Source organism: Capra hircus, chromosome 4, assembly GCF_001704415.2.
Source record: "Capra hircus breed San Clemente chromosome 4, ASM170441v1, whole genome shotgun sequence".
Lineage (NCBI taxonomy): Eukaryota > Metazoa > Chordata > Mammalia > Artiodactyla > Bovidae > Capra > Capra hircus.
The window spans coordinates 71863472-71878174 of NC_030811.1; the positions used below are offsets into that span (position 1 = coordinate 71863472).

A 14703-nucleotide genomic window follows, 5' to 3' on the forward strand; every position below is an offset into this window, starting at 1 on the left:
CTGTACTGGATTGAGTTGCCATTTCCTCCTCCAGTAATCTTCCTGACCCAGGGGTTGAACCTGCGTCTCCTGTGTCTCCTGCATTGCAACCAGAATCTACCTGCTGAGCTGTGGGTTAATTCTTAGTTATTCAAAGTTGTGTGATCTTGGGCAGCTTTTTTTAAAATCTCTGAAAATTTAAAATACCTCCTTAAGATCATAAGAGACTACTATCAGCAGTTGTATGCCAATAAAATGGACAATGTGGAAGAAATGGACAAATTCTTAGAAAAGTACAATTTTCCAAAACTGAACCAGGAAGAAATAGAAAATCTTAACAGACCCATCACAAGGACGGAAGTTGAGACTGTAATCAGAAATCTTCCAGCAAACAAAAGCCCAGGTCCAGACGGCTTCACAGCTGAATTCTACCAAAAATTTCGAGAAGAGCTAACACCTATCCTCCTCAAACTCTTCCAGAAAATTGCAGAGGAAGGTAAACTTCCAAATTCATTCTATGAGGCCACCATCACCCTAATACCAAAACCTGACAAAGATGTCACAAAAAAAGAAAACTACAGGCCAATATCACTGATGAACATAGATGCAAAAATCCTCAACAAAATTCTAGCAATCAGAATCCAACAACACATTAAAAAGATCATACACCATGATCAAGTGGGCTTTATCCCAGGGATGCAAGGATTCTTCAATATCCGCAAATCAATCAATGTAATTCACCACGTTAACAAATTGAAAGATAAAAACCATATGATTATCTCAATAGATGCAGAGAAGGCCTTTGACAAAATTCAACATCCATTTATGATAAAAACTCTCCAGAAAGCAGGAGTAGAAGGAACATACCTCAACATAATAAAAGCTATAAATGACAAACCCACAGCAAACATTATCCTCAATGGTGAAAAATTGAAAGCATTTCAACTAAAGTCAGGAACAAGACAAGGGTGTCCACTTTCACCGCTACTATTCAACATAGTTCTGGAAGTTTTGGCCACAGCAATCAGAGCAGAAAAAGAAATAAGAGGAATCCAAATTGGAAAAGAGGAAGTAAAACTCTCACTGTTTGCAGATGACATGATCCTCTACATGGAAAATCCTAAAGACTCCACCAGAGAATTATTAGAGCTAATCAATGAATATAGTAAAGTTTCAGGATATAAAATCAACACACAGAAATCCCTTGCATTCCTATACACGAATAATGAGAAAGTAGAAAAAGAAATTAAGGAAACAATTCCATTCACAATTGCAATGAAAAGAATAAAATACTTAGGAATATATCTACCTAAAGAAACTAAAGACCTATATATAGAAAACTATAAAACACTGATGAAAGAAATCAAAGAGGACACTAATAGATGGAGAAATATACCTTGTTCATGGATCGGAAGAATCAATATAGTGAAAATGAGTATACTACCCGAAGCAATTTACAAATTCAGTGCAATCCCTATCAAGCTACCAGCCATATTTTTCACAGAACTAGAACAAATAATTTCAAGATTTGTATGGAAATACAAAAAACCTCGAATTGCCAAAGCAATCTTGAGAAATAAGAATGGAACTGGAGGAATCAACTTGCCTGACTTCAGGCTCTACTACAAAGCCACAGTCATCAAAACAGTATGGTACTGGCACAAAGACAGACATATAGATCAATGGAACAAAATAGAAAGCCCAGAGATAAATCCACACACCTATGGACACCTTATCTTTGCCAAAGGAGGCAAGAATATACAATGGAGTAAAGACAATGTCTTTAACAAGTGGTGCTGGGAAAACTGGTCAACCACTTGTAAAAGAATGAAACTAGATCACTTTCTAACACCACACACAAAAATAAACTCAAAATGGATTAAAGATCTAAATGTAAGACCAGAAACTATAAAACTCCTAGAGGAGAACATAGGCAAAACACTCTCCGACATAAATCACAGCAGGATCCTCTATGATCCACCTCCCAGAATACTGGAAATAAAAGCAAAAATAAACAAATGGGATCTAGTTAAAATTAAAAGCTTCTGCACAACAAAGGAAAATATAAGCAAGGTGAAAAGACAGCCTTCTGAATGGGAGAAAATAATAGCAAATGAAGCAACTGACAAACAACTAATCTCAAAAATATACAAGCAACTTATGCAGCTCAATTCCAGAAAAATAAACGACCCAATCAAAAAATGGGCCAAAGAACTAAATAGACATTTCTCCAAAGAAGACATACGGATGGCTAACAAACACATGAAAGGATGCTCAACATCACTCATTATTAGAGAAATGCAAATCAAAACCACAATGAGGTACCACTTCACACCAGTCAGAATGGCTGCGATCCAAAAATCTGCAAGCAATAAATGCTGGAGAGGGTGTGGAGAAAAGGGAACCCTCTTACACTGTTGGTGGGAATGCAAACTAGTACAGCCACTATGGAGAACAGTGTGGAGATTCCTTAAAAAATTGCAAATAGAACTACCGTATGACCCAGCAATCCCACTGCTGGGCATACACACCAAGGAAACCAGAATTGAAAGAGACACATGTACCCCAATGTTCATTGTAGCACTGTTTATAATAGCCAGGACATGGAAACAACCTCGATGTCCATCAGCAGATGAATGGATAAGAAAGCTGTGGTACATATATACAATGGAGTATTACTCAGCTGTTAAAAAGAATTCATTTGAATCAGTTCTGATGAGATGGATGAAACTGGAGCCGATTATACAGAGTGAAGTAAGCCAGAAAGAAAAACACCAATACAGCATACTAACACATATATATGGAATTTAGAAAGATGGCAATGACGACCCTGTATGCAAGACAGCAAAAAAGACACAGATGTGTATAGCGGACTTTTGGACTCAGAGGGAGAGGGAGAGGGTGGGATGATTTGGGAGAATGGCATTCTAACATGTATAATATCATGTAAGAATTGAATCGCCAGTCTATATCTGATGCAGGATACAGCATGCTTGGGGCTGGTGCATGGGGATGACCCAGAGAGATGTTATGGGAGGTGGGAGGGGGGTTCATGTTTGGGAACGCATGTAAGAATTAAAGATTTTAAAACTAAAAAACAAAAAAACTAAAAAAAAAAAAAAAAAATTAAATTAAAAAAATAAAATAAAATACCTCCTTAACTAATTATGATGTGTGTAAGGGCTCTAGCAAAATGCTTTTTCCCTTCCCTTACTGCTTCTAGGAGAGTGAAAAAGTTGGCTTAAAGCTCAGCATTCAGAAAATGAAAATCATGGCATCTGATTGGGAAATAGATGGGGAAACAGTGGAAACAGTGTCAGACTTTATTTTTTTGGGCTCTAACATCACTGCAGATGGTGATTGAAGCCATAAAATTAAAAGACTCTTACTCCTTGGAAGAAAAGTTATGACCAGCCTAGATAGCATATTCAAAAGCAGAGACATTACTTTGCCAACAAACATCCGTCTAGTCAAGGCTATGATTTTTCATGTAGTCAGGTATGGATGGGAGAATTGGACTGTGAAGAAAGCTGAGCGCCGAAGAATTGATGCTTTTGAACTGTGGTGTTGGAGAAGACTCTTGAGAGTCCCTTGGACTGCAAGGAGATCCAACCAGTCCATTCTGAAGGAGATCAACCCTGGGATTTCTTTGGAAGGAATGATGCCAAAGCTGAAACTCCAGTACTTTAGCCACCTCATGCGAAGAGTGGACTCATTGGGAAAGACTGTGATGCTGGGAGGGATTGGGAACAGGAGGAGAAGGGGACAACAGAGGATGAGATGGCTGGATGGCATCACTGACTTGATGGACGTTGAATGTGAGTGAACTCCGGGAGACGGTGACGGACAGGGAGGCCTGTCGTGCTGCGATTCGTGGGGTCACAAAGAGTCGAACATGACTGAGCGACTGAACTGACTGACTGTTTCTAGTACCTGTACTCTGTGCTTGTTACATTTGAAAATACTCAGTTATATATGTTTTCCCTCTTTTCCTTCCTTTTAGGTGCAACATCTACAAAAAATATTAGCCAAGAAGAGGGATCCTGTCTCTCACATTTGTTTCATTGAAGAAATAGTTAAGGTATGTCTAAATGAAAGTATTTTTGTCTCTTTATTAAGAAATACTGAAAGATAATGAGCCATTATTATTTGTGTTCCTGTCTTACAGAGAGACTACATGTCAAATAGCTAAAAGAATATGTATTTCTTGATAGCCACAGATTTTCTTTGCATGTTTGTTTATTGAGTAGTTGCTAAATGATTCTATTTATAGACTAATTTCTGAACTGCATATAGTAATTTCCCATTTTCTGTCATACAAATGATGTGAAATAGATCACCAGTGGAAGTTCGATGCATTAAACAGGGCACTCAAAGCTGGTACACTGGGACAACCCAGAGGGATGGGATGGGAAGGAAAGTGGGAGGGGGGTTCTGGATAGGGGACACGTGTATACATGTGGCTGATTTTATGTCAGTGTATGGCAAAAACCACCACAATATTGTAAAGTAATTAGCCTCCAATTAAAATAAATTAATTCATTAGAAAGTTTTCAATGTCCTGATAGAGACTAAGATGAAAATTTTTGGTGTATGAGAGATTTAATTAGTGGTTATTAAACTGTCATATAATGTCTTCTCTGAAGATGGTATGATCCATTCAATTGTTAGTTTTTCCTATAGAGCACATTAATGTATTATTTTTTTATATTGTAAAGTTTCCCTTCTGTCATTTATCAGTCTCCTGGACTCATAGTCATGAGTTGTGACAAATGTACCACACCAATGCAGGATGCCTAAGGCATTATGCAAATATGTAATTTCCTGTCTCCACCATGATTGTTGTTCATTGTTCAGTTGCTAAGTCATGTCCGACTCTTTGCAACCCCATGAACTGTAGCATACCAGGCTTCCCTGTTTTTCACCAACTCCCTGCGTTTGCTCAAACTCATGTCCATTAAGTCAGTGATGCCATCCAACCATCTCATTCTCTGTTGCCTTCTTTTCTTCTTGCCTTCAGTCTTTCCCAGCATCAGGGTCTTTTCCAGTGAGTTAGCTCTTCGTATCAGATGGCCAAATTATTGGAGATTCAGCTTCAGCATCAGTCTTTCCAGTGAATATTCAGGATTGATTTCCTTTAGGATTGACTGGTTTGATTTCCTTCCTGTCCAAGGGACTCTTAAGAGTCTTCTCCAGCACAGCAGTTGAAAGCATCAATTCTTGGGTGCTCAGCCTTCTTTATGGTCCAACTCTCACATCTCTACATGACTACTGGCAAACCATAGCTTTGACTACAGGCCTTTGTTGGATAAGTGATACGTCTGGTTTTGAATATGCTGTCTAGGTTTGTCACAGCTTTTCTTCCAAGGAACAAGCATCATTTTTTAAAAAATAATTTTTTTTTAAATTTTGGGCTGTGCTAGGTCTTTATTGCTGCACAGGCTTTCCTCTAGTTGTGGTGAGCTTCTCATTGCACTGGCTCCTCTTGTTGTGAAGCTGGGATCTAGGGCACATGGGCTTCAGTTGTTGAAGCTCCTGGACTCTAGAGCACAAGCTTAGTAGTTGTGGCACAAGTCCCACTGCATGTGAATCTTCCCGGATCAGGGATCGAACCTGTGTCTCCTGCTTTGGCAGGCAAATTCTTTACCACTGAGCTACCAGGGAAGCCCAGCAAGCATCCTTTAATTTCATGGCTGCCATCACCATCCACACTGATTTTGGAGCCCAAGAAAAGAAAATCTGTCAGTGTTTCCACTTTTCCCCCATCTATTTTGCCATGAAGTGATAGGACCGGATGACTTGATCTTTGTTTTTTTAATGTTGTGTTTTAAGCCACCTTTTTCACTCTTCTCTTTCACCTTCATCAAGAGGCTCTTTAGTTCTTCTTTGCTTTCTGCCATTAAAGTGGTATCATCTGCACATATGAGGTTGTTGATATTTCTTCCTGCAGTCTTGAGTCCAGCTTGTGAGTCATCCAGCCTGGCATTTCACATTATGTACTCTGCATGTACATTAAATAAGCAGGGTGACAGTATATAGCCCTGATATATACCTTCCCCAATTTTGAACCAATCCATTGTTCTATGTCCAGTTCTAACTGGTGCTTCTTGTCCTGCATATATGTTTCTCAAGAGACAGGTAAGGTGGTCTGGTATTCCCATTTCTTTATGAATTTCCCACAGCTTGTTGTGATCCACATAGTCAAAGGCTTTCGTGTGGTCAGTGAAGCAGAAGTAGATATTTTTTGCTTTTTCTATAATCTAGTGGGTGTATAGTATCATTCAAAAAAGGTACACTTAAAAATGCTCAGTGCTGCACCTTTGCATCCTTTCCACACTTCTCTCTTAACCCCTGGCAACCACTGATCTTTTTTCTGTCTTTAGAGTTTTATCTTTTATAGAATATCATATAATTGGAATCATACAGTTGGTTGCCTTTCATACTGGTTTCTCTTAGTAGTATGCATTTAAGCTTTCTTCATGTCTTTGTTGCTTGATCCCTCATTTCCTTTAGTCACTGAATAATATTTTACTTTGTCCATAGACCTAGTTTATTTACCCATTCACCTATTGAAGGATGTGTTGTCACTTCCAATTTTTGACAATTATGATTTCAATTGTTATAAATGTTCATGTGCAGATTTTTGTGTGCATATAAACTTTTAGCTGATTTGAGTAAATACCAAAGCACATGATTGCTGTATATTATAGAGTATTTTTAGCTTTGTAAGAAACTGCCAAACTATCTGTCATCGTGGCTGTATTATTTTACATATCTATTAGCGAAGAAACAAAGTTCCTATTGCTCCACATCTTTGTCAGCATTTGATATTGTCAGAGTTTTGGATTTTATCTATTTTAGTAGGTGTGTAGTGGTATGTCATTGATTTATTTTGTATTTCCTATGAATTTTAAAAAGAATATATTTATAGGAAAAGCTTGATTAGTTAAGTTTCTAAGACTTTATATGAAAAAAATTAACTGCCTTGCCATGTTCATTATTTAAAATTTATCTCTTACAGTCAATACAAATGGTTAAAAAAATCTTAAAATATTCTAAAATAATTTTTATTGGATTAAGGATAGTTTAAAAAAAAAATCATTTGAATAGCCAGATATTTAATTTAAAGGTTACCTTTCTGAACATCTAGTCAAGGAATGTTAAAGGAAGTATGATACAGTGATTAAGAACTGGGTCCTTGGACTTTAGTGTCAGACAGAATTGAGATTTCCTTTGTTGATTATGCAACCTTGGGTAGGTCTTATAATGTTTCAGAATGTGAGATATCAAATGAGGGTGATAATATTACCCATTGAACTGAGGTTTTCTGAGGGAAAATTAGATAATGTAGACTTAATTCAGAGATTGGATCAATAATTTGCTATCCTAATTTTTATTTCAATCTTTTTTAAACTTTAAAAGTTAAATTATTTAGGGGTTAGAAATTTCCCATGTGCATGGTAACAAAGAACTTCAGTGTGCACGAAGGTCAGTTTTTTTTTTAACAGTTCTGATAACATGATATGCAAGTATATTAATTTATGCTGAGTTTCAGAAATTTAAGAATTGTTGCTTCCTTAAATAAGACAATAGCAAGGATTCACTGTAAATGTGTCATGATTATATGTCTCACTTCACTAAAGAATCACAAGTTTATGATCTAACATTTGGTAATTCTGCAGTTGTAGAAACAGTGATGATTTTCCTTCATTCAGTTCTGTGAGATTTTATGAGAATTGTTAAATCGTTTATATTTTATTAGGCAAAAAAACAAATGGGTTTACTTTTAAAACTTTTAGTTTTGAAGTTAGTATTGCCAAATGTGCTTTGTTGTCTGCTATGGTATCTGATTTCAGTTGATAGACCTGTACATAGTTTCTGGAATGCTTTATTAGTTCAGAATGTTTTGCAGTAAATGTTCATCATGCTATAAATAATACATTGTAGTGTAAAAGGGGCATAAATGTATTGAGTATAAAATAAAATTGGGCCTATTATATCAGGTATAACAAATCTTAAGAATATATAGTTAATGTAGAGCCTTTTGAAAACTTTTCCTTAATTAAGATAACTAATTCTGCTTCTGCTTAATTTAATGAATGTTCTGGTTAACTTATAAAATTAGTCTGTTAATTTCAGTTCATTCTGTAAATTTGAAAAGACAATTATGCTTACAGTTATATTAATTATTTATATGATTTAACTGTGCAAAATACTTCTTTTCTCTTATTATTTTTATTTCCAAAGGTTAGTTGAATGGATATATCTTCTCAGTTTAAACAAGATTTCTAGACTGTTGATTAGACATCAAAAATTCAATTTTGGCAGCTTTTAAAAAAATTTCAAAACTTTTAAAGTTAAAAAGTTCTAGGATCGCTGTATACTCATCAATATTATATGTAGCACTTTGTTTGAAAGTGAGTGTACCAAGGTATTGACAAATCATTCACGATCCAAACAGTAGCAAACAGGTTGTAGATTCTTAAGTGCATAATTAAGACAGTTTAGCTGTATGTGGGGGTGTAGATATGATACCTTTATTTTCTAAGGCAGCATTTTTTTTTTATCATTGAACAGAATCCTTTAATCATGTGTGTAGGATGCATTAGGCTATATTTGGAATATATTCAGCATTTTGAGCAGCTGTAGTACTAACAAGGATTTTAACTATGAAAAAGAATGGGTTTTCTTTTGCCCTTTTTAATGTATTAAATAATTTGATAATAGCATTTAAGACTCAAAAAAATTTTAGGACACCCAAATATGAAATATTTTTAGAGAGAAAAATGAGCAAAATGTTTAACTCATTTATCAGTGGCATCCCAATTTGATTAAAAAATAAAAAACAAGTGGTAGTAAGCCAATTTGTATGTCTTAAGTCATTTGTTATCAATAAATACTCTTAACTGTAAAGGTTTAGAAGATTTTTGCTTTACTATCTTGAGGACAAGTTATTTTTTATTTATTTTTTCATGATATAAATACATTTTAGTTTTTTGATTTTTAAAAAAATTTATTTTAATTGGAGGCTAATTACTTTACAATATGTTGGTGGTTTTAGCCATACATTCACATGACTCAGCCATGGGTGCACATGTGTTCCCCATCTTGACTTTCCCTCCCACCTCCCTCCGCATCCCATCCCTTAGGGTCATCCCAATGCACCAGCCCTGAGCACCCAGTCTCATACATCAAACTTGGACTGGCTATCTGTTTCACATATGATAATATACATGTTTCAATGCTATTCTCTCAAATCGTTTCACTGTTGCCTTCTCCCAGAATTCAGAAGTCTGTTCTTTACATCTGCGTCTCTTTTGCTGTCTTGCATATAGGGTCATCGTTACCATCTTTCTAAATTCCATATATATGTGTTAACATACTGTATTGGTGTTTTTCTTTCTGACTTAACTTCACTCTGTATAATACGCTCCAGTTTCATCCACCTCATTAGAACTGATTCAAATGCATTCTTTTTAATGGCTGAGTAATACTCCGTTGTGTATGTGTACCACAGCCTTCTTATCCATTTGCCTGCCGATGGGAATCTAGGTTGCTTCCATGGAGGATGAGTTATTTTTAAGAGCCCTCTCCCTGCTAAAACAAATTTTAGATGTTAGAAAAGCATAATGTTTAATGCACTTTTGGCCCTGCCAAAAGTAAGGGAATCTCTGAGGGGCATATGCATATGCAGATACGCATAAGCAGATAAAGTAGTTGAAACTGTAGTGGAGATCTGTGAGCTCTAAGTCATTGTAAATGCTGAGTTGCTCTGAAGTAAAATGTTCATGTCAATGATGGGGTCAGTCCACTAAGCTCTGGGTCTCTAGCATGGTGGGAGAATGAACCTTGGATTACACCTCCTGAGATCTTGAGACCTATGATGCTGGCTAACATGTTCCTTGGTTGGCAACAGTACCTGCTTTCCAAAAAGCAAGTGCAGATCCTCTGTAGAGGAAAGCATTTCTAGTTTTAGCTGTCAGAATTCTCCACGTTAAGGTCATCCAACTATGAGCTCATAGTTGAAAATCACCAGTCATATAAATAGACTAGAATCTGTGATTGAGAGTCAGCAGGAAAAATAAACACAATGAAAAACAGGTTTTAGACTCCTAAAGAACTTCTGAAGGATGCTGTGGACTTCAGATGTTAGAATTAATTGATAAAGAATCTAGAATACCTGCATAGGTTTTAGAAGTAAAGATGGAATAAAAAAATGACAAGTGACCGTTAAGAAATGATCAGGTAGGAGGACAAGTATTCTCTGTGCTCTTACTACTTCTGCTTAACATTTTCTTAACTAGTGCAATGAGAAAGAAAAAGAAATAAAAACTTCCAGTTTGGAAGTGAAAAGTTAAAATGATGTTTGTCATTTAAGTACATATCTAAAAGTTGAAAGACCTGAACATACCATGTGTTGATGAGGATATGGAGCAACTGTAACTCTCATATACTGCTGAAGGGAAATGTAAAATTGTACAACCACTTTGGAAAACAATTTGGCTTTTCCTTAAAAAGTTAAACATATATGTATTATATGACTTAAAATAAGCCCCTAGTTATTAATCCAAGAGAAATGAAAGAATATATCCAAAGACTTGTAGACAAATGTCCATAGAGCTGTCTTCTCCCTGTGTCTTTACATCATTTCCTTCTGTATGTGTCTGTGTTTCAGATTTCCTCTTCTTATAAGGACACCCTAATGACTGTTTTAAGTTAATTACTTCTTTAAAGACCCAGTCTCCAAATATGATTACATTTTCATGTATGGTTGATTTCAGTTAGGACTTCAACATATGAATTTTGTCAAGACAAAACAGCCTACAGCAGTAATTTACATTAATGCCAGTAAAAATGGAGACAGTTGCATTGATTTGAGAATTATTCAGGAGATAACACCAACACATCTTAGTGATACATTAGAAGTGGTGAGATAGAGAAGGAGGTGTCAAGGCTGATATTGTATACTCAGTTTTGACAAGAGTTCTGTTGGATAGCAGTAAACTTCACTTGAGACCGTAAACTGAGAAGCACGTTAAACAAGGAAGATATGTTCAGTATTCAAGTGCTCATGGCACATTCAAAGGAAGATTCAGTTAATATATGAGTCTGGAGCTCAGAAGAGGCATCCACTGGAGACATAAATTTGGGAGATGTCCCTGCTTATTTAACTTATATGCAGAGTACATCATGAGAAATGGTGGGCTGGATGAAGCACAAGCTGGAATCAAGATTGCCGGGAAAAATTCAGTAGTCTTGGATATGCAGATGACACCACCCATATGGTAGAAAGCGAAGAACTAAAGAGCCTTTTGATGATAGTGAAAGAGGAGAGTGAAATGTTGGCTTAAAACTCAACATTCAAAAAGCTAAGATCATGGCATCCGGTCCCATCACTTCATGACAAATAGATGGAGAAACAATGGAAACAGTGGCAGACTTTATTTTTTGGGCTCCAAAACCACTGAAGATGGTGACTGCAGCCATGAACTTGAAAGACACTTTCTCCTTGGAAGAAAACCTAGACCAGCCTAGACAGCATATTAAAAAGCAAAGACATTACTTTGCCAACAAAGGTCCATCCAGTCAAAGCTATGGTTTTTTTCCAGTAGTCATGTATGGATGTGCGAGTTAGGCTATAAAGAAAGCTGAGTGCTGAAGGATTGATGCTTTTGAACTGTAATGTTTAAGAAAACTCTTGAGAGTCCCTTGGACTGCAAGGAGATCCAACCAGTCCATCCTAAAAGAAATCAGTCCTGAATATTCATTGGAAGGACTGATGTTGAAGCTGAAACTCCAATGCTTTGGCCACCTGATGCAAAGAAGTAACTCATTGGGAAAGACCCTGTTGCTGGGAAAGATTGAAGGCAGAAGGAGAAGCAGGTGACAGAGGATGAGATGGTTGGATGACATCACATCAGTTTGAGTAAGCTCCGGGAGTTGGTGATGGACAGGGAAGCCTGGTGTGCTGCAGTCCATGGGTTCATGAAGAGTCAGACATGACTGAGTGATTGAACTGAACTGAACCTCATAGATGGTGGTCAAAGCCATAGTAATAGGTAGAATTGGCTATGGAGAGAAAAGAAATGTACCTTGAAAATGCAACATATAAGATTTATATAGAGCTCTGCTTTTTCCAAAGTGTGTATATAGTTTTACATGGAAAAAGACAGTTCTAATTTCTACCCATCCTTTTTTCAAGTTTCATCCTTTAAACTATTTTTTGTACATTTTATATTGCACATATTTTATTAATATAGTAGTATTAATTTATAATTTTGGAGAAGGAAATGTCAACCTACTCCAGTATTCTTGGGAAATCCCATGAACAAAGGAGCCTGGTGGGCTGTAGTGCATGGGGTCGCAAAGAATTGGACATGATGTGGCGACTAAACAACAACAACAGATATATCACTTTAAACAAATAAGTAAACATATATTAGAATGTGTATTTAAAAATAATTTACATTCCCTAAGTTTAGGAAACATTGTAACAGAGGATGCCATAGGGAGTACCTCAAGAGAATGAAGTCATATGGAATATGATAAAGGAAGCCAGGGGAAAAGTTTGAAGGAGAATATGGTTCATACTAAATCTAATTTGACTGATAGTGTATTTACAACACCGGTCCACCATGCATTCTCAACAAGGGAAGTATTGACCCCAAGAGGAAGAAATAGTTCTGTTTTTTGGGGAGAAGGATAAATACAAACCATCATATATTACAGTGGTTTTGAGTGCCCTCCAGAGTTCAATTCTGCTGCACCAAATCTTACTCCTTAGTATTTAGTATCTGTCATTAGGGAAAGACTAAGTTAAATTTAAATTAAGTTCAGTTACATTGAATAATTATTTTAGTATAATATATATTACATATGTATAATTAATTAGTTTTCACTTTTGAGGGGAAATAATGAAATGAAAGCTTGAGAAACACTACAGTGAGCTATGTGGAAAGGGTTTTAAAACCCTTTATTTTATTTTTAGCTCCTGTAACTTTAAAACCCTTTATCTTGATGATCTCTGGGGAAAAAGTGTGGGATAAGGGATTTGAATTTGAAGAACTTTTAAGTTTTTTCCATGTGTATTTCAGTACTGAACTTTTTACCTCAAGAATTTATTCTTGCCTTTAGAATTAAGTTAGATTATCTTAATTACTCCTCTAAAAAATTAAAAAGAATAAAGGAAGCATCATGTTTAAGCCTGTCACCCAGAGATAACTTATGTTAATATTTTGTGTATGTTTTTTCTATTTAGCTCTACATTTTCATACATTTTAACAAGTCCTATTTGTTCAGTCATCAGAAGTTAACTGAAATCTGTCTACTTTTCACCTCTCCCACTGCCACCTTATCTAAGCCCTCATTTCTTAAAACAACAAGTAGCTTGTCCCATAAATATTCTTTTATTTTAGAACAATATGCATATAAAAGCCAGCATTTTGATTTTAAGTGGAATTCTTTTGGTTGCATAGGTGTTCTCATTTTGCTTTTTGGTGTTCATCTTAAAGTCCCTACTGAATTTCTGTACCTTCCTTTATTGTAATTAGAGCAAAATGTTGCTCCCTGAAGGCTCTTTTCCAGTAAAGATAACTTTTTTCTTTGCTTTATATTTGCTTCCCTAGGCTCCCTCTGCTTTCATCCAGAAGATGATTAAGAGCTAATATAAAATTCATATCTGTTTGGTTTTTTTAATCGAGTCTTCAGGCTTTCTTACAATGTGATCTCTCCACAGAGATCTCTGGCACTGACTTGTTGCCAAACCTTTGACTTCCTCTTGTCCTTTGATTATAACTTAATTACACCTGGTTCCCTCTCATCTAGTTCATCTGTCCGTCTGTCCTAAGTTGCTTCAGTTGTGTCTGACTCTTTGTGACCCTAGGAGTATAGTTTACTGCCTTAAAAAAATCTCTCTGAATTGTTCCTTGCCTTCCCTTTCTGTATCAAAGATTGTATCATCTTCTTTGAACTGTTTTAGGTTGTTGGTTGTATCTTCTCTTTTCTCAGACTTGTCCTTCTACTTTTGTTTGTGTTCTATATTTTATCCGTGTCTGGGGCACGCTCTGCTTTCTCCAATATCCACCTTTCCCACTTACTTCCTCCCAAGGACCTACCATCTAAACCCAAAACCAGAGCAAAATCCTTGGTCCTGTACTTCTCTGTAAGCATTTCTTCCCTTCATCCCAAGATTTCCATAAACTACTTGGTATCTCTATTTCTTACTTGTTTTGTTCCAGACCATTGAAATCAAGCTTCTGCTCCACCAAAACAGTTCTTACTAAAAGAATTATGATGCCCCAACTACCAAATCCTTGTGCTTACTCCACTTTGTTCCTTTGAGGTAGTAATGACTTCTGCTTTCCCCTTTCACAAATACTGCATCTTTTCAGAATCCTTCATCAGTTCCTCTACCTCCACCTGACCTTCTTTTAAAAACATTTTATTATTAACATTTCAAATAAAAGCTAAAATAGAACCAAAATATAGGGCAGTGACTCCCTATGTATCCATCATTCAGTTTCATCAATCACTAACTTGTGCCCAAGCTCTACCCACTTGTCTTTCTCCACTCTAAATTATTTATTTCCCAGCCTTTAAGTAGTGTTATTCCCCTGGATCCTATCCTTTTCTTCTTATGCCATACGCAATCCATAGAAAAGCTCACACATTCTAATAGTTTCTACCACCTCCAGATGATGATATCACCTAAATTTCTTTCTCTGG

At 36.2% G+C, this 14703-nt stretch overlaps 1 protein-coding gene across 1 annotated transcript in view; it reads left to right on the plus strand.

Annotated features, from left to right (window-relative positions):
• Positions 1–14703, plus strand: part of COG5 (component of oligomeric golgi complex 5) — a 282487-nt gene that overhangs the window by 167510 nt on the left and 100274 nt on the right. The window contains exon 10 of the mRNA XM_005679133.3: positions 3983–4060. Within this exon, the coding sequence (XP_005679190.2) occupies positions 3983–4060 (78 nt within the window). The remainder of the gene's footprint in view (positions 1–3982; positions 4061–14703) is intronic.